The sequence below is a fragment of the Strigops habroptila genome, chromosome 2 (genome assembly GCF_004027225.2).
Source record: "Strigops habroptila isolate Jane chromosome 2, bStrHab1.2.pri, whole genome shotgun sequence".
Classification (NCBI taxonomy): domain Eukaryota; kingdom Metazoa; phylum Chordata; class Aves; order Psittaciformes; family Psittacidae; genus Strigops; species Strigops habroptila.
In genome coordinates this window covers 61,607,341-61,628,372 of record NC_044278.2, presented here as the reverse complement: position 1 = coordinate 61,628,372, position 21,032 = coordinate 61,607,341, and the positions used below count along the sequence as shown (strand labels likewise).

Genomic DNA, 21,032 nt, shown 5'->3' with positions numbered 1-21,032 from the left:
TACCAAAGAAGGATGCAACTCCTAACAATGCAAGAGCAATGGGTTTACAGTTTTAAAACTTACTGCTTACTTCTGAAGCCACTGTCTTTACCGCCATGACCTGGCACAGCCTCTGTCATGTGTTGTTCAGTATCTCTGTTTACATTCCTGGGCAACTGGTGGCCCTGCTGGAGCAGGGGTTTGGACCAAATGACCTCCAGAGGTCCCTGCCAACCTCAACCAGTCTGTGATTCTGTGATCTACCAGCAATGTACATGGCCACATTCTTCTTATTCGGACCCAGATCCTCCTATGCAGCCCAGGAGGCAGTTCATCTGCTTTTCCAGAGCTTTTTCAGTACTTCTTTCCATGTGCCTGTTAAGGCCCCTTTTGGCTTTTTCCATCCTACCAAATGTGCACGTTCCTCAGTGCTCCCAGGAGTTCTGGTTCCCTGGCACACAACCTGGCTAGGCTGAAAACCCAGGGCATGTCACCTCACCCTTCTGATCCTTCATACAAATGCACCTGGTAAGAAGTACTGAATGTAGATAACCCTATCATTTATTCTTAACTCATTTAGAAGGCTTTACTGCATTAAACAAACTCATAGTAGAAGACAATTTTAGAAATTTTAATAATATACATTGCAGCTTAGCAAAGGTATGCGTAGAAGTTACAGTCTGTGTATGCCCAGCTTGGCTTTAACCACTTCAGTAGGAAATGAGGCAATCCAAATATGATTCAGCAGAAAGAAATGAGACAGGGCCTTTCCACTGGCAAATACTAAAAAAATCCAGATTGATCACAGACAGCCAAGAGAGAGATCTGCGTGCCTTGTACAGAAGGAGCAATAGACCGTTCATATTAGCTACAGACAGATGAATTTGTTTGTCTTAGCAGACAAACAATTTCCTATCAGTACCATTGGTTATTTTTAAAGTTAAAACAGCAATGTTTTATAGTGAAATAAAATAACAAAACAAAGGTTTTCTTCTGAGGCAGTGAGCTGAAGTCAGAGCAATGTTTCCTTCCTAATAGGATGGCCAATTGCTATCAATCTATCTTCAAAGGAAAATACAACTCTTGAATCAAACATTTATATTCTTCCTCATTTGCTTTCCTTCTTGTTACAGGAGCTGCTTTGCTAGATGGTGGTTAGCAGATGAGCAGTTTCCATAAACATGGCTCCTACGGACCTGTACCGCTGACGTACATGGTATTTAAGGGCTACTGGTCCAGCAAAGAACTTCTGGGTGGCAAATCCTAACCTTTTCAGAGGGATAGGTGACAACCCCACCAAAGGAAACCTGAGTGAGCTGCAGCAGCATAGGGATTTATTCCCTCCTGACTTTTCTGGGTGGATTTCAACAGGAGAGGGTGGTGCAGGCACAAGTGAACATCTTAACCACAGGTTTCAAGAAAGTACTATGGTGTCCCTTCTGGGTTCTCTGAAGGATTGCATACTCCATGGGTGGAGTTTACTCTGGACAAGTACTGATTTATACCAGTTATATTTTACTAAAACTGTCCTATAAAAACCAACATGCGTTAGAGGAAAGAAACTGATTTTATTTTTTTTTTTTATTTTTTAATTTATTTTTTTTTTATTTTTTTTTTAGGGTTTCTCTTTTGTCCATTCAAATTCATGGAAACAAGTTTTTGGGGAAACTTGAAGGACTCTCCAGGAAACAGACAGAGCTTTAACACAAACTTTCATCTTGCCTTTCCACAATCTCCTCTACCATGGATAAGTTAAATGTACAGAATGTTTAACATTTTGTGAACTAAACATGTCCTATTTTACCACAGCAGATGTATCTAAGAGCATCCCATATTGGACAAACGTAAGGAGAATTCCGCCATATTTTATCTGCTGCAGTGTGTAGTAGGTACCAAAAAGGGGGATACCATTTCAAGTCCTCTGACCTTCCTAAGGAAAACAACATAGTTTCTCTTTCAAGCCTTCTATGAGGGCCAGGTGACAAATGGTTAAAAAATAAAAAATTATATTAAGGGCAGCAGCGGCAGTATCATGATTTCCATGTTTTCCATCTTCTCCAGATCTGGAATGATTTCTTCTAACAATACAGAACAAAGTACTATTTAGCAGGAGAAGTAAATTGAGGCTGTGCTTCATCTTTTTCCTTTGCCAACACAATGGAGCTGTCAGTAATATAACCTTGAATGTGTTCATTTTCACACATTAACCCTTTGAGTCCTGTAAATTTAAGCAGTCTTTTTGTCTTACAGGGAAGAAAGTGCATTTTAAACTCCTGAAACAATAGAGAACAGAAATTTTAATTGAAGTTTTCCTTGTACACATGCACAGATAACCCTCCCTTTAGCAAAGAAAAGTACCTTTTAAAATTAGAGTTATCATACTGAAATTATTAATATAACTCCTGGGAAAAATGCATAATCTTTACATATCAAATGCCAAAATGACTAAGTGAACTATGTTTAATAAATATTACATTTCTATTTGAGTTCATACACTCAGTTAATCATGCATTGTTAGGTAAAAAATATTTTTAAAGCTCAAAGTATTGCAACTTAAGCATTTTAAATTCGACTGGCGTCTTGGTCTTTGCGCGTCCCTCAAGGTCTCAAATCTTCCCTCCTCGGGACACAAGCCAGCAGGAATAACTTGGAAAAGACCTGGACTCTCAGATTAACAGTGCCTTTCCACAGCTGCCAACTTGCATGGCTTCCTGCTGTTCTTGGGTGAATTGCTGAGCACCTCCATCTGCACCACCGAGAGGCAGGCATGACTGCGCTGCTGCCTGCATTGCTGCCTGCAGGTCACTGATACTGAGTTTTGTTCTGTTTTGGGGCAGGGATGGTATATTTAGGGGGTGCCTGGGCTGGCTGTGTGTTCATATTACATTACATGCGTAATTCCCACTGAACCAACACCCATAATTTGACCCCAGAGCCTGACATCAGGCTGATTCCTCTTTTCAGGGTATAGATATTTTGACACACAGGGGAGAGAATTTACTATCTCTGTATTTTTGAGGCACACCTTTTCAGTTTATCTGGCTCACTTAAAATCACATCTCAGTCTCTCTCAATACCCGAAAAGGTGCAGCAAAAACTGTTAACATCATTATTTGTTTTGCACACTTAGCAAGAAGATTTAAATGTCATTCAAAAAACCCCCTTTGACCACAAAGTTACCATGGGTGCATAGATGAAGGGAAGACCCAAAAGTAAGGGCAACAGGATTTCATCCAGTCTCCTATATTTATCACTACTCCCCAACCCTGGAACTAGCTACATCCAGCCCTTGGTTCACAATACACAGCCAAAGGATGCAAAGTCCTTCAGCCCAATTAGGGGTATGTTGATCCATGACATCCACCTATCCCTAATATCTCCTTCCAAAATTCAAGGTGCACTCACATCTCAGCTGCAATGGTCCTCTGCCACAACTACAGTTCCTCTACGAGGTCTTTTACCTTGGGAGACTGGTCTTGGTCTAGCCAGCCACCTTAATAGACATATTTCATCTTTAAATAATAATAATAATAATTTTAAAAAAGCAAGTTATAAACACACTTGTAGCATTTAGCAGCTAAGTATATAGCAGCTGTATTTAAAAGTAGCCACCACCATCCAGTGAAAGCAAATTAATTATTTAGATATATTTATAGGATTTATAGGGCAACTGAAGCTAAAGCTAGTTAATTGAAACCCTGATAATAGGCTGAAGTCCATGCTCGATCCTATACTGTGAAATGCAACGTCTTTATTAAATCAAGCCATTAAGGAGGACGATAATCCCTGTGGCCTTAAATATGAATAAGGTGCAATGTAAATAATAAAAGGCAAAAATCCAATTTTCATGCAGTGAACTTTCAAATACTCTGCTGTTTCCATTAAATTACCTTTTATTCAACATATTGTAATGGCACTGAGGGCACATCAGGCTTCCTTGTAACACGATTATTGTTCAACATAAAAACCGGTTTTTAACTTGAAACAGAAATGTGAAATATTTTATCTGGCTTCTCTCATATGTCAAGTGACAAGAAAATTGAGAATAAAAGCTTCATAGATGCAATAAAAAGAGAAAATAAACAAAGGAAAAATAAACACATGCAAACAAAAAAGACCCAGAATGTGAAGACAAAAGAAAGACACAGGGTACATAATAGCAGCTTTCCAGTTAATTTTGCAGCAATTTAATACTAGGGAATAGAACAGGAAAACAATTTCAGTAACTAAAGTAACCAAACTTGGATATAGGCCAAATGGAGCTGTAGCACACAGGGAAGGAGGTGAAACTCATCAAAGCTCTTACACCAGAAGAAAATGTGGTGTGAAATGTCTGTCGTGCTCCTTCAAACATGAGGATGATGACAAGAGCCTGAGTGCATCGAGTGCCACAACAGTACAGTGCTCAAGTCTGGAGGCGTGCGATTGCTCCTTGGCTCCGCCATGCTGGTAAAGGGTCGCTCCCAACTTCTCATCTACAAAGGGAGCACCGATATTTATTATTTTCTATAAAGCAATCTGTGGAGTTAAGAAACATTAACTAAAGATATCTCTGTTTATTAAAGAACTAGAAACTGTAACATAAAGTCAGAAATTTACTGTTGTTCAGAAACAGACTATCCCTATTGCCAAATGTAATCAATCCATTAAAGACGAGACTATACTTGCTGTGGATGTCAAACAATTTATCCACTATAAACCTTTCTCCAAATCAAAATAATTCCTCCAGCAAAGCTGTGATGGTATAAAGAGAAAGGAATGACTCTGTTTTTGTTCAATTCTGTATTCAATTTGGAAGCATACCCAAAGAAACCCTTCAGGACAAAACCGCAATTTTTCTTATAGTGTCTTCACTGCATCAAGATGATTAAGGAATCAACAGTAGAGATCTGCACTACCGTAACCTCCCAAAACATATAAACATTCATTTAACAATATCTATTTTTCACTGTCTGTAGCTATGTCTGACATGTCCTATTTTCCGTGCCCATTCTCTGGTCATAGAGACAGGATCATAGAATGGTTTGGGTTGGAAGGGACCTTAAAGCTCATCTGGTTCCAATGCCCCTGCCACAGAGGCAGGGACACCTTCCACTAGACCAGGTTGCTCAAAGCCCCATCCAACCTGGCCTTGAACACTGCCAGGGACAGGGCAGCCACAGCTTCGCTGGGCAACCTGTGCCAGCACCTCACCACCCTCACAGTGAAGATTTTCTTCCCTACATCTAATCTAAATCTACCCTCTTTCAGTTTAAAACTGTTACCCATTGTCCTATCACTATGAGCCCTGGTAAAAAAAATAAAATTAAAAAATCTGTATATATCTTTCATATAAGCGCCCTTTAAGTACTACAAGGCTGCCATGAGGTCTCCCCAGAGCCTTCTTTTCTCCAGGCTGAACAACCAAAACTCTCTCAGCCTGTCTCCATAGGAGAGGTGCTCCAGCCCTCGGAGCATCTTTGTGGCCCTCCTCTGGTCCTGGCCTAACAGGTCAACATCTGTCTTGTACAGGGGACCCCAGAGCTGGACACAGTACTCCAGGTGGTGTCTCACAAGAGCACAGAATCACCTCCCTCGACCTGCTTGGGCTTTTGTTGCAGCCCAATAGAGACAGTTGGCTTTCCGGGCTGCAAGCGCACATTGCTGGTTCATGTCTAATTTTTCATCCACCAGTATCCTCAAGTCCTTCTCCACAAGGCTGCTCTCAGTCCATTTGTAACCCACTTTGTACTGACAGTGGTGGTTCCCCCACATGTAGGACCTTGCATTTGGCCTAGCTGAACTTCATGAGGTTCACATGGGCGCACTCCTCAAGGTGGTCTGTCATAGTCCCTCTGGATGGCATTCCTTCCCTCCAGCATATCAACAGCACCACACAGTTTGACGTGTCATCTCCTAACTTGCTGAGGGTACACTCATCCCCACCGTCTATGACATTAATAAAGATATTGAACAGTACCAGTCCCAATACAGTCCCCTGAGGAACACCACATATTACTGATCTCCATTTGGACATTGACCATTTATTTGGTCCACCTCTGCTCCAATAGTTAAAAATGGGTAGGGAGCATCTGGGGTTGCTTAGAAACAGCTCTGCACCACAGGCAGTCAGCCACCCTGCATGGAACGGCTCCTGGAGCCAACAGCTGATGGTGTTGGGGGCAGAGACACAACATCAAGAAGTCATAGGAGCAATGGCAATGGGGCCATCTGACCTGCTGCTGCCGAGGTGGCTGTGAGCAGCAAGGGGCACAGGCAATAAGGGACCTCACAGGGGCACAGAGTGGACCATGGCGGTTTCTGAGCTGTCACCTCCCATCAAGCCTGAGTAAAAACACAATGCATCCCCCGCACTCCAAGGCAGAACCAGTAAAAACCCTCCACGGCCTGAACCCATCGGGAGCATAGCAGCAGGGACGCAGCTTCCATGCAAGACCTTTTATTACTGGCAAAATTGTTTCCCATTTCTTCTTGTGTGTGCGAAGAAAGTAAATACATGAAGAAAGAGGGGAAAGGTAAATCTATTCATGGCACACAGAGCAGAAAATAGTAATACTTGACAGACCTAAAGTGAAGTAACATAGCAAATCCATCAGCGCAAACCATTATCCTGAATAATATTTGCACCAGGTCAATGAAGCAAAGCTATTTGAATGATGTTTCTTGAGCTCTTCCCTTCCAGCAACACTCTCAAAAACAGCTCTGCTGAGGTGCTACGATATTGCTACTTACTACAGTAGTGATTTCTCACACCTCCCACCAAAACTGAGTCACAGTCCTAAAGAGCAGATCTGCCAAGTAGCACATTACTCACTTTCTTTCCTTCATTAATCACTGAAAAAAAAAAAAAAGCTACAAAAACCAAAACTGTGTTTGTTTGAAGTTCATTCAGACAAAGCTACTAAATGGATAGGATACTGAACACTATGATGGTCAGGATCTCCCCATACGATTACTTTCTTGGGGCTACATGACTTCAAAAAGTGAAATGCTGCTATCAAGGCACCTTTTAAAGCACTTCATCTGCCAAAGAAACCTTCTGGGGGATGGGGGTGGGACACAACAAAAAACCAAAAGTAACCTTTACCGTTATGCCTGAGATTCACTCTAGTCTTTGCTCGCTGCCAGTCACTCTGGGTTTACACGCTAATGAGACAACTTGAGGTTCACCACAGTCTTTGCTCTGTGTTTGGCTCCTATTTATTTCACCAGCACTGGAAAGGAATCACTGAGTCATGGAGTCAGCATCACTAGCCAAAACCTTTAAGTCATAAGTTGACTCATCAAAGAAGCACATGTTCATCAAAAGCATCAGTGCAGCTGAGGAACCACAACTCTATCCAGTTTCCCATGATCTCCCATTTTAAATGTGAGCTGATTCTTTTCATCCCAATTCTGTACCAATAAAAAGTTTCCCTCTGATAGCTATGGAGAGGATTAAATGAAAATGCTTCTCCTACATCCAAAATCCTAAAAAAACCCCACTTTCATCATAGTTTTCATAACCAGAGGAATTCATTCTCAAGTGATCAAACAGGAAAGGGCCCCTCTGACAGGGCAGCATCCTAGTGCAGAAACTACCAGCGCTACATGATTCGTATTGCTGAGGGAATTGAAACTTCTCTTTTGTATAAAGTCTAACCAGAATAACAAAAAGCCAAAACACATTAAAGAGGCTGGAATAATTGGAATAACTCCCAGAATTTTTAAGCCTCATTTGATGAAAAATTAAGAACTAGAAAGAGTTGAAAAACACCACCCACTGGGAACATCCCCCTCTGCTGCCCCGGACTCTGCCCCTTTTATTGTCACCTTGGTGCACCCTGAATCCCATGAACAGGTGCACCCTGTTCATGATCAGGACACAGCTGCCACTGCTACTGTTTTCTAAACAGGTGGTGGCCTACACTAAGAGTGGTCAAAGCAGGGTTAGTCTAAAGTGTTTTGACAACAAATATGCCACAGCACAAGCCCCATTTCAGCTGTAGCACCAGGGAGATGCTCATCAGCTACAGTTGGCCATGTCTCTGGTGTGACAGAAGCTCCCAAGCTGAACAAGCGGAACAGAGACCCAAAAAAAAAGAGAGTTCAATGTGCTCTCCATATCTTATTAGTCTTATTATTGACTGCACTCCCAACCTACAACGCTGTCAGGGCAAATTCTCCCTAAACACTCCTCTCATATTTTTAAGATTAAGCTATCACACAAGCCCTACTCCCATAGGAAACCAAATATCCAAAATAATCCTCTCCCACCTTCTGCACGGCCCCGTGCTGCCTTTCAGTATGACTAAACATGGTACATCCCATTCTTAGTTACCGCCGAGCACACCTCTCTCCCCACATAGCATCACCAGTGACTCGGGAAGCATTTCATCATCCACATGGAAGGAGGTCATCTCCCAGGCCCCTCTCTGCACGCACAACACAGAAAACACTGATGATGCCTGAAAGCTGGGTTCTGCAACATAGGCTAGAAAGGATGTGTTAACATGGGAGGTTAATGATTCAACAGCCACAAGTGCCTATGCCTCCACTCCTGATGCTGGCAGGTGCCCTGGCCCGCTGAAGAGCAAAGATGCATACGGAGAAGGAAGAAGGACAGGAGAGCCACAGCCCACCGGCTGGACGGGCTGTTCCTGCCCGCTCCTGCCTGCTGGAGATCTTCATCCAGTGACAGAGCGCTGCAGAAATGACACAGATCCTTTCCTGGATCTTCTGCTATCACTACTAACAAAGCAGTTTGCCTCAGGGGTTCACACTTTTAGTAACTTTTTAAAGGGGGGCAAAACATTTGGGAAAGGGGATGCATTAAAGGACATGACAAACTCTCCTGAGTCCCTCAGAGAAGCGCAGTGAATTGATGCGCCACACTTTCCATTCTCATTTGGGAGCACACAGGGCTCACCTCAGCTGTACACACTGCAGAAGGCAGCGAATTTGATGATTTAATTTTTTTTATTTTCGTTGGATAGAATAGGCAAAACAAATTCTTAGCAACAGAGATTTCAGCAGCATAAAATTCATATGAAACATTAGAAGCAGAGGAACTGGAAAACAAAAGCCCTGTGGCTCTACACCTCTGCACCTCTTGCAGTGTGTTGCTGGCAAGACAAAGGGAGGAAGACATCGACCTTCCCCTTAGCTATTTGCTTTCTTGTTTTCGAGGCCTGGGATGAGTAGGAGATGGCCATTCAACCCTGGCTGTCGAGTTTTTGTTTGCTAATAAGTGCAAAATGACCTCTCCCTGGCTGAACAGCGTTATTATAGATGCTGAAGCCTCCACAGCCCCTTCTTTAAAGTGTGCTAAATTATTTTTAACAGCAATGTTACAAATACATACTCAGATAAAAGCAAGACTGACTGCATATAAAAGGAAGTCCTGTGTTTATCAAAAGAACAGATAAAACTCAAGCTAGGAAAAAATAAAGTTTCATTTCTGCAATATAGATCAAAACTATCATCCTTTCCTTTTAGAATATAATTTACTGATTTTTCATTATTAAACAAGTATGACTGGTTCAGATTTTACATTGCTGCATGAACTGTGAAACATAAATACTCATGTTTTCCACTGTGATCTAACACCACGATTACCTACACAGCAGAAAAGAATAAGCAAAAAAAAATTCACCTCATGGCTGTCAACTATTACTTTACTGTATTTTATGACGTGTATGTATGACTGTATTCTCTAAGGGCTCTTTTATGGTTTGTTTCAGAAAGGAAGCATGCGAAAGAACGAGGCTCTTCACACAAAAACTCTTGGCTGAAATGCAAGATGCTCTGGGCTGAACACGAAGCTGTCCACGCCTGCCTCTTCCATGGTCCTGCGCCCTCCCCCTGTAGAGCTGGAGAGCAGCAGCAGCCCCAGCGCTGATGAATCCTGCCCACTCAACGTGCTGCAGCTCACGCTTCTGCCAGGAAAGCCTGTGCTATTTCTGTCTCTTATCTCTTGACATTTTAGCACAGAATTACAAGGAGGCTCGGCCACAAGGACCCGAAGAGCATGTTATGATGGGCCGCAGCACCCTCAAGGGACAGGCACCTCGCAGTAGGCTGGTACCTATTCCCCCACCTCCCCTCCAGCCAACCCCTTGCTGGACATCCCTTCTCCCTCATCTGACAAGTGCAGATCTGTATTTTTGGGGTGCAAGAGAAGGCTGCACATATGCACACCTATCATCCCTTGAACAGGCATGCTCTGTCACAGGTCACCATGGGTGGAGATGTAGCAGGACCAGCCACTGCACCATGACACAATATACACCCATGCCTAACCCACAGCGACAATACTGCAAAATATACTGAATTGGATATGGACCCAAAAAGAATGCATGGAACAGGCTTTTCTGTCAAAAAAATACACGTTATGGGAGATCATAGGATCATAGAACAGCTTGGGTTGGAAGGGTCCTTAAAGGTCATCTAGTTCCAACCTCCTGGCCATGGGCAAGGACACCTTCCACTAGACCAGGCTGCTCAAAGCCCATCCAACCTAGCCTTGAAGATATATATATATGTTACACATACATGTACATACATGCATTTGTGTGTATGTGTCTTATTTACAGATAAATGTTAATGGAAGTCATTCAAAACACAATGAATCAAAACAAAATCTTCCTTCTACTTTACTGCTTTAAAATAATTAAAAAATCATAAATTATTAACCTTACTGGAAAGGAAAACATATTGATTTTCTTATAGAGATGACAATACAGCAAACCTGATACAAGCTGCAATAAATGCCTTTCAAAACATGTAAGAAGGCAGCCAAGAAAAAGGCAGCCTGCTAAAAGCTGTTTCAAAATGAAATTAGAAATCAAAAAGTAAATTCATAAAGTCATGTCTTTTTATAGTAACTCACAGAGGAGCTTTTGATTAAAATTAACCCGAAATTAATCCGCAAATAAACATGTTCAATAATATTTACTGAAAGGATCATTTAGTAAAGTAAATATGATAGTGCTTGTATTTGGCTGCCTTCTTGGCTGTCACTCAGAAGACAATCAGGAGGCAGCACACCAAACACAGCAGTGTCCCCTTCATTTGGTAAAGATACTGCAGTATCTTTACTCAAAGTCCACCCAGATCTGCACAACCAACATTTTAGATCTCTCTTTCTCTCTACCCATTTTGCACCTAAACTCACTCTAATGATATATCAACTGCAGCAATTAATGAACCTTTGTCCAGAAGGGGAAAGACTTTAACAGCTTAATGAGACAGTAATACATATTAAAATCAAATATTATTCAGATGATGTGTCTATTCTAGTCCTCCCTCTGAAAATAACTGTGACTGTAGGAGAACTGATCATTAGCATTTTGATAACAATCTTGCCAGCCTTCTGTTAAAATATTTTCTCTTTAAACTAAAACTGGGATTTGTTATCTCATACCAGCAGACCGTTCTAAAATTAGCAACAGCCAGTTCATGTTGGTTTGGATCAGATTTTTAAAAAACTTGGGAAAAAAGTTCATGCTAACTCGCCTGAATAATCAGACTCATGCCTGTTGCTGTAGCCGCAGAAAGACACTCTAAGTACTGACTAAGAAGCAACCTCTTCCTAGAAATACCATTTTTGTGCATGAAATGCACACTCCTTAACCATATTCAGCATTAGTTTCACTTGTCTGATAAATCATATTCCAGCTGACAGCCAACACAAGGGACAAATTCCTCACTATCACAAATCCTTGAGGTATTTTCAAAACAAAACATGGATGAATGCTGCAGAGCAGAAAAGGGCTTTGTACCTTTGTCCTATTGCCTTTGAGAGCAGATGAAAATTCCTCAGCATCCCTGAGTCAAGCTATGTTATGTGATCACCATGGCGAAAGCAAACAGTCCCATCTCTCTCTTTTATTAATTAGTGAATCCCACAGCCTTCCCTCTTCTGGCACCCACGCTGCAAACCAGACTGCAAAGCCTTCCAGTTTCCAAAATGGGACAAGACACAGACCTGCTGCAGAAACAGCTTTACAGCATTTGTGAGGATGTGCGTCCCCCAGAAACCTCTGCCCTCAGTTCAACCACACACGAACAGACCGGTCACACCAAAAATCCCAACTGCTTCCCACAGGACAAGAAGCCAAACTTCAGCAGGGGCCAACCCCTGCTTTGAAAGTGCCAGAAACCAGTTAGGAGACAAACCCAATCATGGTTTTTGCTGTTTAACCCCTCGATAGCTGTCCTGCAGATGCGGAGGACCAAGCCTGGTGCCAGGCACCAGGTCCTCCTGGTGACCCTCAGAAGAGGCGCAGAGGAGGGGTGCAGCGCCATCAGCTCCTTTGAGCAGGTAACGGGCTGCCCATTGCCTGAGCACAAGGTGACCCCTGCTAACAGTGACTGGTGCACAGCAAGTTCTGTGAAGCCAATGGAAGAAGTTATGCTTAAAAGACTGGGCAGAAAGTGCTCTTATTTCCAGATGTTTTACATTTTTCTCTCTACTTTTGAAAACAAAATGTCTTTTTAATACCAAAAGTAATATTCCCTCCATCTGTCCTTCCATTCTTCTGAACTGAGAGACATCACATGTACATGTATCGTTAAATTAATGTTTGTTCTTGCTAACCAAATAAAAAAGCTCAAATTACATGCAAAGACAATTAGATTAAATTGTTGGGCACACGCTGTGGGTTTGGGGTTTTCTTTAAGCTATTCAAACAATTTTAAAGGTTTTCAGCAATGCTCTAGCAACATAAGCAAAACTTCCCGCAAAGCGGAGCTAACGAGTTTAACATTACTGCTGAGGAAGATGGTAACAGAGCCAAGCAAGTAAAACTAGCTCATCAGCAACCCCAGCACCACCCTAAACTGTCAGGAAAAGGCATGGCTCAAGCTGTTGGAGGAACCTGAACTGGCAGAAGAAAGAGGATCTGGGGCTGGTAAATGGGGAGAACCTGTTCCCAGGCCCATACGCATGATGCACGAGAAAAAAATCTTTCTCGTTTTTTTCACCCTCCCTTTTTGGTTTGGGGTTGGAGTTTTTAATTTTTTTTTTTTTTTTTTTATAATGGTCAGTAACTTTCCAGCCAAAGTACCAGTCTGCTTCACGCAAAAGGCTTCTGTAATCAGGAGCAGATTGCTTTGGTGCGAGGCTAGGGATAAATAGGTAGCTTTCAGCTGGCACTGCATCTCCCTGTTGCTCCCTCCCCAGCTGCAGAAGCACAGCTGCTGTGAGAGCTGGGGCAAGGCCAAGGTCATGCAGCTTTCTCAAATCCTGTAGTTTATCTTTGTCCAGGCTCTCATGTCCTATTAGAACTAATGTTGGGTTCTTCCCATGACAGCTTACCCCAGATTGGGAAAACCTGTTGTAAAATACCAGATTTTAACAAGACTGATTTGAAAAAGCTTGCAAAAATTCAGCTTGATATGTGAAGAGTGAGTGCCGGAAAGCTGAAACCACATGCATCCTGAACAGTTTCGATCCCTAGTCCCTGAAATCTGAATGAATCCAGTGCAGTAGAGGTCAGCAATTACAATGTTGCAATTCTTAAAAACATTAATCAAAGTGAAATATTAGTTACAAGTGGCCTTCTGAAGCTTAAGGAAAGGCTTCTAAGGAGTGATCTACGACTTCAGAAGAAAGTGGCATCCCATAGTTACGGATATTACAGATGGGTTACGGAAGTGCAAGAGGGAATTATGGTTTTTATCTGAAATCTAAGCAGTGCTTCTTAAAAGAAACAGCATGAAATGTTGAACAGAATAGTGAAATTAGAGGGGACATTCTAAATACAACAGTGGAATACCCAGACAGACTTTGCAAGTTGGAACTGTAATAGGATTATTAACCTAAAATTATGTGACAGCAAACAAAAATAACTCTAGACTGTAAGAAAAGACCTTCCCAGAGCATAAAATCCTCCATGGCATAAATAAAATATTGATGTAGCATTTTATGTGGCAGCTTATTGACCTCATGGACAAAGCTTTGTCTAGAAAGAGCACATGCAGCCTCCCCCTGACCTGCAAGCACAGGCACCCAGCATTAACAACAGTCTGACCTGTTGGGCACCCAGCCAGCTCCAGGAGTCTGCCTGAACATGAACTGATAAGATTAGAAACAAGGAATACAGTGTACTGTTACAGCCCATACACAGCACTCATTGCTGCATCCCTGCATCGATGTTCCTCGCAAACCAAGTGCAGCATCTCTGCCAAACCCCATTCAACAGCAGAAAATAACTGTCTTAGCTTCAGTGTACACTATTGGTGCTTTTCATCTCCCCAAATCCCAGCCTCCCTAATAATAACTCTGTGTTTGTAAGGCAGCTTCCCTCTGAAGATCACGAAGCACATGAGGGTGGGTGAGTGCTACTTGGGCAGGTTTTCAGCTGGGAGACATAACGCTGAGAAAGTTCATGCAGCTCACCAGAGGTCAATGGCCACATTCTGCACAGAACCATGCTCTCTCTTCCTTCTCTGCCTTACAACCACAGCAGCATCGTCTCCCCAAGCAGCAAACAGCAGAGGTTTAGGGGAGGTGGGTAAAAATCCCCAGAATTAAAACGTGCACAGGATCTTAGGGCTGAGCCGAGTAAGTCTATCCATCTCTCTGAGTAACCAGCTACTGAACACTGTCATATGCTAAGTGTTACCAGCGTTTGTCATGAATCATTCAGAGGAATGACGTGCAGGGATTAAACTTAGCATTCACATTTGACAGCAAGAGGAGTCCCAACAGCGGCATGTAACACTGACACAAACTAATAGGAAAGGTCTACGGCTAGCAGCACAAAGTCCTCTCCACAGCCCCACAACCCTTCCAGGTGTGACTGAGCTGGCCATCCCAATCCGGAAGGAAAGTCCTCCGTCAACACTGGCAACTTTTGGTCACGTCTGGCCCATCATGGTTTCTTCTAGCTTGCAAGTAAAAGTTAACAGCATCATCCAAAAATGGGTAAAAATACTCCACTTCTGGAAAACGTAATGGACATGAAGATGAAATATGCAAATGGTAGGTTTTCTGAAAAGCATTGAAGGATGAATTTCTCTGACTCAGCCCCTCAGCAATCGCTTCTCCTATGCTCACTCAATTCTATGAGGACAGCTTTAATTGGTGCAATTTTAGATACTCCTGGGTACATTTTTTACAGTCCCCTTTAGTGTGATTGTTAATCTCCTGCATTGAAACACATTTTTTAGCCATCTGTCAGACAAAAAAAAAAAAGAATTGTCAAGATCAGAGACTTTAACACGTGGAGCATCAGTCCTATTTGGATGGCTTTACACCAAAGTTCAGGCACTGGCCAGCCAAACTGCAGTATCAGAAGCAACTAAGTCAGAGAGAAAGAACAAAAGTTAAGTAAGTCCATGGGCCTATGCATACCGTGTGCTGCTGACAAGAAAGGCACTCCCATCTGTGCAAACCTGATCATTAAAAAGCCAAGCTGAAGAGTCTCCTTTGCTCAAGACAAAGTGTGCCCCCTATACAACCAACCCACTGCTGCTTCTAAGGGATATAAATGCTCATAAATGCCAGATTCCATCTGCTTCCTCTTGCAGAACCCAGGGTGGCATCTTCACCTGATAAGAAATGTATTAAAAAAGGAAATACAGCAGCAGAAAATCACTGCAAGGTCTGCTTCATGTTCAACCCACTGTAACCAGTGTAGGATGAGGCAGGACCCACAAAAAATAATGACTCAATGTCTCTTTCGGAGAATTTCTACAAATAGAGCAACTGAAAAGCCTAGATAACAAATTAACGCTGCTCCCTCTGCTTTGCAAACTCCTGTGAAGCCAAGGGTAGTAACCTTTCCCCTGGGCTAGCAAATGGCAGCCTTCCACCCAAAACAGTGAAATAGCTCTGCAAAGCTGATACATGGGAGAAGCATCTAGTGCAATACAGGAGAGTGCAGCCCATCCGTCACTTCACTCAAGCATGCTGACACATTGTTTTCCTTGTATGCACATCTTACTCTCTACCATTACCTATACTCCCACCTGGTAATGCGCCACACGCCTACCCATCACTTTGGCCATGTTCGCTCTTGTGGGAAAAACCAGAGACATGTTTTGTTTTTCTAGGTTGTTTCTTTTTCATGCAAATGTTGTTCTCAGTTTGTATTGCAAGCAAGCAAGCAATAAGCCCCGCACCTGGAGTGGGAAACGCCTGGTTTGGGAGGAAATTACTGAAGACTTGAATGCATTTAACTGGCTATTAGATCTTGAGAACTCCTGAAAAAAAAATTCTGAGTGATAAACTGCAATAATTGTTAAAAAAAACCAAAAACCAACCAAACCCCACACTCAGTAAAGAAGGCAGATTTACCATAATGCCTCAACAATCTAAGGGAGCCATTTACTTTGACAGAACCTAAATTCCCCAAGCGGTTTGACAGTGGTAATGGAAAGAGAGGAGCCAATAAATTATAACCTTGTGGGTAATGTGCCTACCATTATAAACCACTCTTAGCCTCCTGCTTTATCCCCTGGGAGGGGGGCACTCCAGCACTCGCTGGATTTCCTCTCCCCCCTTCTTCCAGTGTGCTCTTTCAGCAGTCAGACCCTTTTATAATGTCTAATACCACACTCTGCATATACATAGCATCTTTAATGTGAACGTCACAAAATACGTTATACCATTTAGAAACAGACTATTGGGGTTTTTTACAGGCTGAAATAGAGGCATTGGGAGACTAACGGGCTTACTGAAAGTCACATACCACTATGTATCCATAGAATCCCAAATATTTTCCAAGCATGTATTAGTAGATAAAAACCACTTTGAGATCTTTCATACTGAAGGTTTATACCACATATCTTACAACATCAAAGTATTTTTGAAGCCTTTCTGCAGACTGGTCTTGGACAACTTTAGGACCAGACACAGTGTCAGTTCATCCCCAGCCCAGCCACTCTGACACTGGGCTTCAGCACTCTGGATAGACTGAGTCTGCCATAAACTGTGGGAAAAGAAGGACCAAAGAGCAGATAAAGAAATACAAACCCCCCCCAGTTTTGCCGAAGTGATAAACAGCATTCACTGATTTTAGAAAATACCGTCTATACAAAGAAGACTTCCCTAAAGTGTAAGGTGTAGAAGCAAAACACAGGTGTAATAGCAACACAAAAGCTGGCCCTGCTCTGTCTTGAAAGGTTAATTAAAATTCTCACAGAAACAGATCCCTGGTGTGATTCTAACATATCGGTCTGAGGATCTGGGCAAGTCTGAAGTCTGATAGAAGTGACCTTGGCTCTCTGCCATTACATTTCCTAATTAGCAGTTTCCTTCCTATCCAAAAAGCCCATGATGGTATGTCTCATTTTATATACCACATTACCTAAAATGAAAGGTATTAATTAGTGAAATAGTGTAATTTGCATTTAAGCCCCAGGCAGCAAATCTACAGCAATTTATGAAGTTAATATATATATATAAAAAATAATCACTTCCAAAGGAGCTAAGCTGTCAAAGATCAACGTAGGACTGAAAGGGATGCAATTCTGCTCCTCAGTATCAGCCCTGAAAAGCCTAATTCTAGGATGGTTTGTACCATCTATTGTTTAGTACAGAGAGAGGTTCTGTACTTGTCTCCAGGATAGCTCAGCAATCAGCTGTATCAGCAGCTCCAAAGAGGATTATTCTCCTCCGATGCTTTTTTTAAAAGCAGATTAGTTCAGACTTTCTTTCACTGTAATGAACCTTGTAAGGATCAAGAACATTGCATTGATTTCCAGGATAAAATCATGCCGTCAGTCAAAAGGCCAAACAAACATTTTTACAGACTCACTCTGCCCTAGCAGACCCACTGCCCCAGAATCACCCACAAGCCCCAGCAAGGGTTAAAACCTGCAGCTGTTAACCATAAAAGCCAAAAATGTGATTCTCAGGTCATGTGCAACTTTGCTTTCTACAAAATTCAGAGGGGTAACAACCCACACAGAAACAGACAACAGAGCTGAAGATGCTCACCGAAGTGCTATTCAATCAAAGCCAGAAAATGATAGAACACGATGTGTTTTTATTTACCATATGATAATCTGCAATAATGGCTAGGGAAGTGACTTCTTAAAAGCCTGCCAAATTTCACCAATATTCATGGTGAAATCATGAACATTCAACTTGTCTAAAAATTTGCATGAACACCTAAAATTACTCTCGAGTAACTTTCCCCAGCAAGCATTTCCTTACATGCACACCTCCCTGCAACATCCTAGCTTGACTAGGATTTAAAGATATACAAACCAGAGATTGTATTCTGATGGATGGTCACAAAAGCTTGGTCAGGGGGTAAGACCCTGGCTCTGCAACACGAACCCTGCAGGTGTAGTAAGCCTTCCATGCAGACCCTACCTCCCGTGAGAGAAGACTAACTGGACACCAAACCAGACTGTGAGGATACTGTATTTTAAACTACCTCATGAATGCAAACTTCTCTTTTTGTAATCCTGAAAATCAAGATGACAGCAGTTGTCTGCTACAACAAAGCCACAACACTAAGTTTAGTTGAAAGACAAACAAGTAAAAAAGCAGAGGGCAGAATCTCACTGCCTGTTTTCTTCTTTAAATTTCACAAATTGTTATTAAATACCTGAAGATCATTGAGGACTACAGCTCAGTAATAAAGGATCTCCCCTTCCAGAAATACTGCCAAGCATATTTCACTTTAGATTCCAAAACTGAATGTTATGGAACAATGTATGGCATTTGCCATCATTTCCTGTAGGCAAAACTTCAAAATGCCAGTACAGGTCTGTTTGTTTTTCTCAGGGGAAAAAAAAAAAAAAAAGGAAATTAATTAACTGAAACATTTATATAGCGATAAAACTTCACAAGTAATCCCTGCATTGACCTTGCAAAATCAAAAGCCTGTACATGAAACTACAGCTCAAGCAGATTTCAGGACAGATCAAAGACAATTAAATAATTCCACTATATATATGACATTAGAAATACGATGAAGTTCACAGTCTTCAGTTCCCATCTCCTAAAGAGGTCCTATAGTAAATTGTATCATATCAAATTAGACAATAATACTGAACACTGTAAGGAATTGATCTCGTTCCCTCTGAGTCAATGAAAACCTTGCCATGGATTTTAAAGGGAGCAAGACCAGGCACTCGATCGCAGTTTTGAAATAAATAAATGCAGATGCTGCAGTATTCTAGTTAAATAAATCACACACCTTATACATAAAAATGAAATTACGTTCCCTTGGGAGGGGAAACTTCAGCTTCAAGCCCCACTCAGTTCTGGCTGGCAGGACTCTGTGGCTCTAACCACACATGCAGCGCCCGGGAGCGGAGAACTTGGGGGGGTGGCATAAGGGGGGAGATGAAAGCGCTGGTACCGGACCGCCCGAGTGTTTGTAGCGGCCGATCCCCGCAGGCAGCACGGAGGCGAGAGCCAGCTCCTGTCTGCACCTGACAGGCACCTGGCAGAGGCCGACACCCGAATAAAAGTGCTTTCGAGGCACTTTGCGGATCTTAACTCCGGGAGCCACGTCCAGCTCCGCTACACCGCGGGCTGCCCCGGGACCCGTCGGTGCGGTAGCTACCAGACAGCCAGTGCGAGTCCCCGCGGAGGGTCCCGGGGCGGCCCCTCCCGCAGCCCGGAGTATTTTGAGGACAGCCCCGGTCGAGCCTCCCCGAGCCTCCCATCTTTACATCACGGAGGGGCACAACCGCAGCCGCCGACCGCAGCCGCGCGGAGCGGCCCACACCGCACTGCCCCGCCGGGACACGGCCTCCGCCGCCCCGCGGGACGTCCCGCCGGCGAACCGGGGCCGCACACAAGCCCCTCCGCTCCCCCCGGTCCCGGCACCCACCTTTCCCAGCAGGGCGCTGCGGCTGGCGGCCGCCAGCTCCCGCAGGCTGGCGGCGGCCGAGGCGGCGGCGGCGGCGACAGCGCTGGGGGCGGCGGCGGCGGCGGGCTGGGGGTACGCGGGGGCCACGGCGCTGGGGCTGCCGCTGCCGCTGGCGCCCCCGGCGGCGCGGGGCCGCTGTCGGATGCCGTCCAGGAGGCGGACGAGGAGGATGTTGGCGGGCAGCTCGTCCACGCCGCAGCCCACCAGGATGCGGCACTCGGGGCAGCGCAGCTCGTGACGGGAGCTGACGATGCTCTCCAGGCAGCGGCGGCAGAAGGTGTGCTGGCACGGCAGCACCTTGGCCGTGGTGTCCAGCCGCTCCAGGCACACGGAGCACTCCAGCAGGTCCAGCAGCGACGACTCGTCCATCGCCGCCGCCGGCTCCAGCTCCGCCGCCGCTCCGCCGCCGCTCCGCCACCCCCTCGCCTCCGCCTCCGCCCCCGCCCCGCCGCCGCCGCCTCCGCCTCCCCTCCGCGGGGCAGCGCAGGGCCCCGACGCCCCTAGGGCCGCCACGGCCGGCGGCGGCGGGGGGGGGCCGGCAGCGGCGCGGCGGGGGCCATCGGGGCGGCGGGGGTGCGCGAGGAGGCGGCGGCGGGGCTGTCCCCGGCGGCGGACCGCGGCGACCTCGGGGGCTGCCTGGGCGGCGCTGCCCACCGCCGTGCGGCGCAGCGGCGATGCCAGCGGCGCGGAGCGGTGCGGGAGGAGGGCACCTGCCCGCGCGCGCCTCCTCCCGCCGCCCGGCGCGGCGCGGCGCGGCTCAGCGGCTGCGGTGGGGCCCGGCGCGGCCCGGCGAGCTGCCCGCCGCGCCTCCGCGCGGGGCGGAGAGCGGCGGGGAGCCCCGGGGGGGGGCGCCCGCGGCACGGCGGCCGCCCCGCAGGCGGTCCCCGCCCGCCCCGCCGCCTCGCCGCCGCTTCATGGCTCCCTGTAACCCGACCCAGCAGGGCTCGCCGCCCGCCTGCCTCCGCCGCTGCTGCCACCTCGTCCTCTTGCTCCAGGGGGAGCCTGCCGGGGCAGGCGGAGGAGACCCCCGCGGGGAAGTCGAGGACACCCGGGAGAGGGCTTGGGGGAGCCCCCGCAGCCCTGACCGGGTCGGGCGCCCCAATGGTCTCGGGGTCGCGGTGGCGGCCGGCCGGGAAGGGGTCCGTGGGCATAACCTCTCCCTCGGGGGGACAGCGCTGGTGTCCCGGGCCGGTAGCGGGGCCGGGGGCCACGACGCCGTCCGGCCCCCCC

At 45.2% G+C, this 21,032-nt stretch overlaps 1 protein-coding gene across 1 annotated transcript in view; it reads right to left on the bottom strand.

Annotated features, from left to right (window-relative positions):
• The window catches only part of SH3RF3 (SH3 domain containing ring finger 3), a 251,117-nt gene extending 230,503 nt beyond the window's left edge, over positions 1 to 20,614 (bottom strand). The window contains exon 1 of the mRNA XM_030473715.1: positions 19,764 to 20,614. Within this exon, the coding sequence (XP_030329575.1) occupies positions 19,764 to 20,171 (408 nt within the window). The 5' untranslated portion in view covers positions 20,172 to 20,614. The remainder of the gene's footprint in view (positions 1 to 19,763) is intronic.
• Between the last annotated feature and the right edge of the window lie 418 nt (positions 20,615 to 21,032).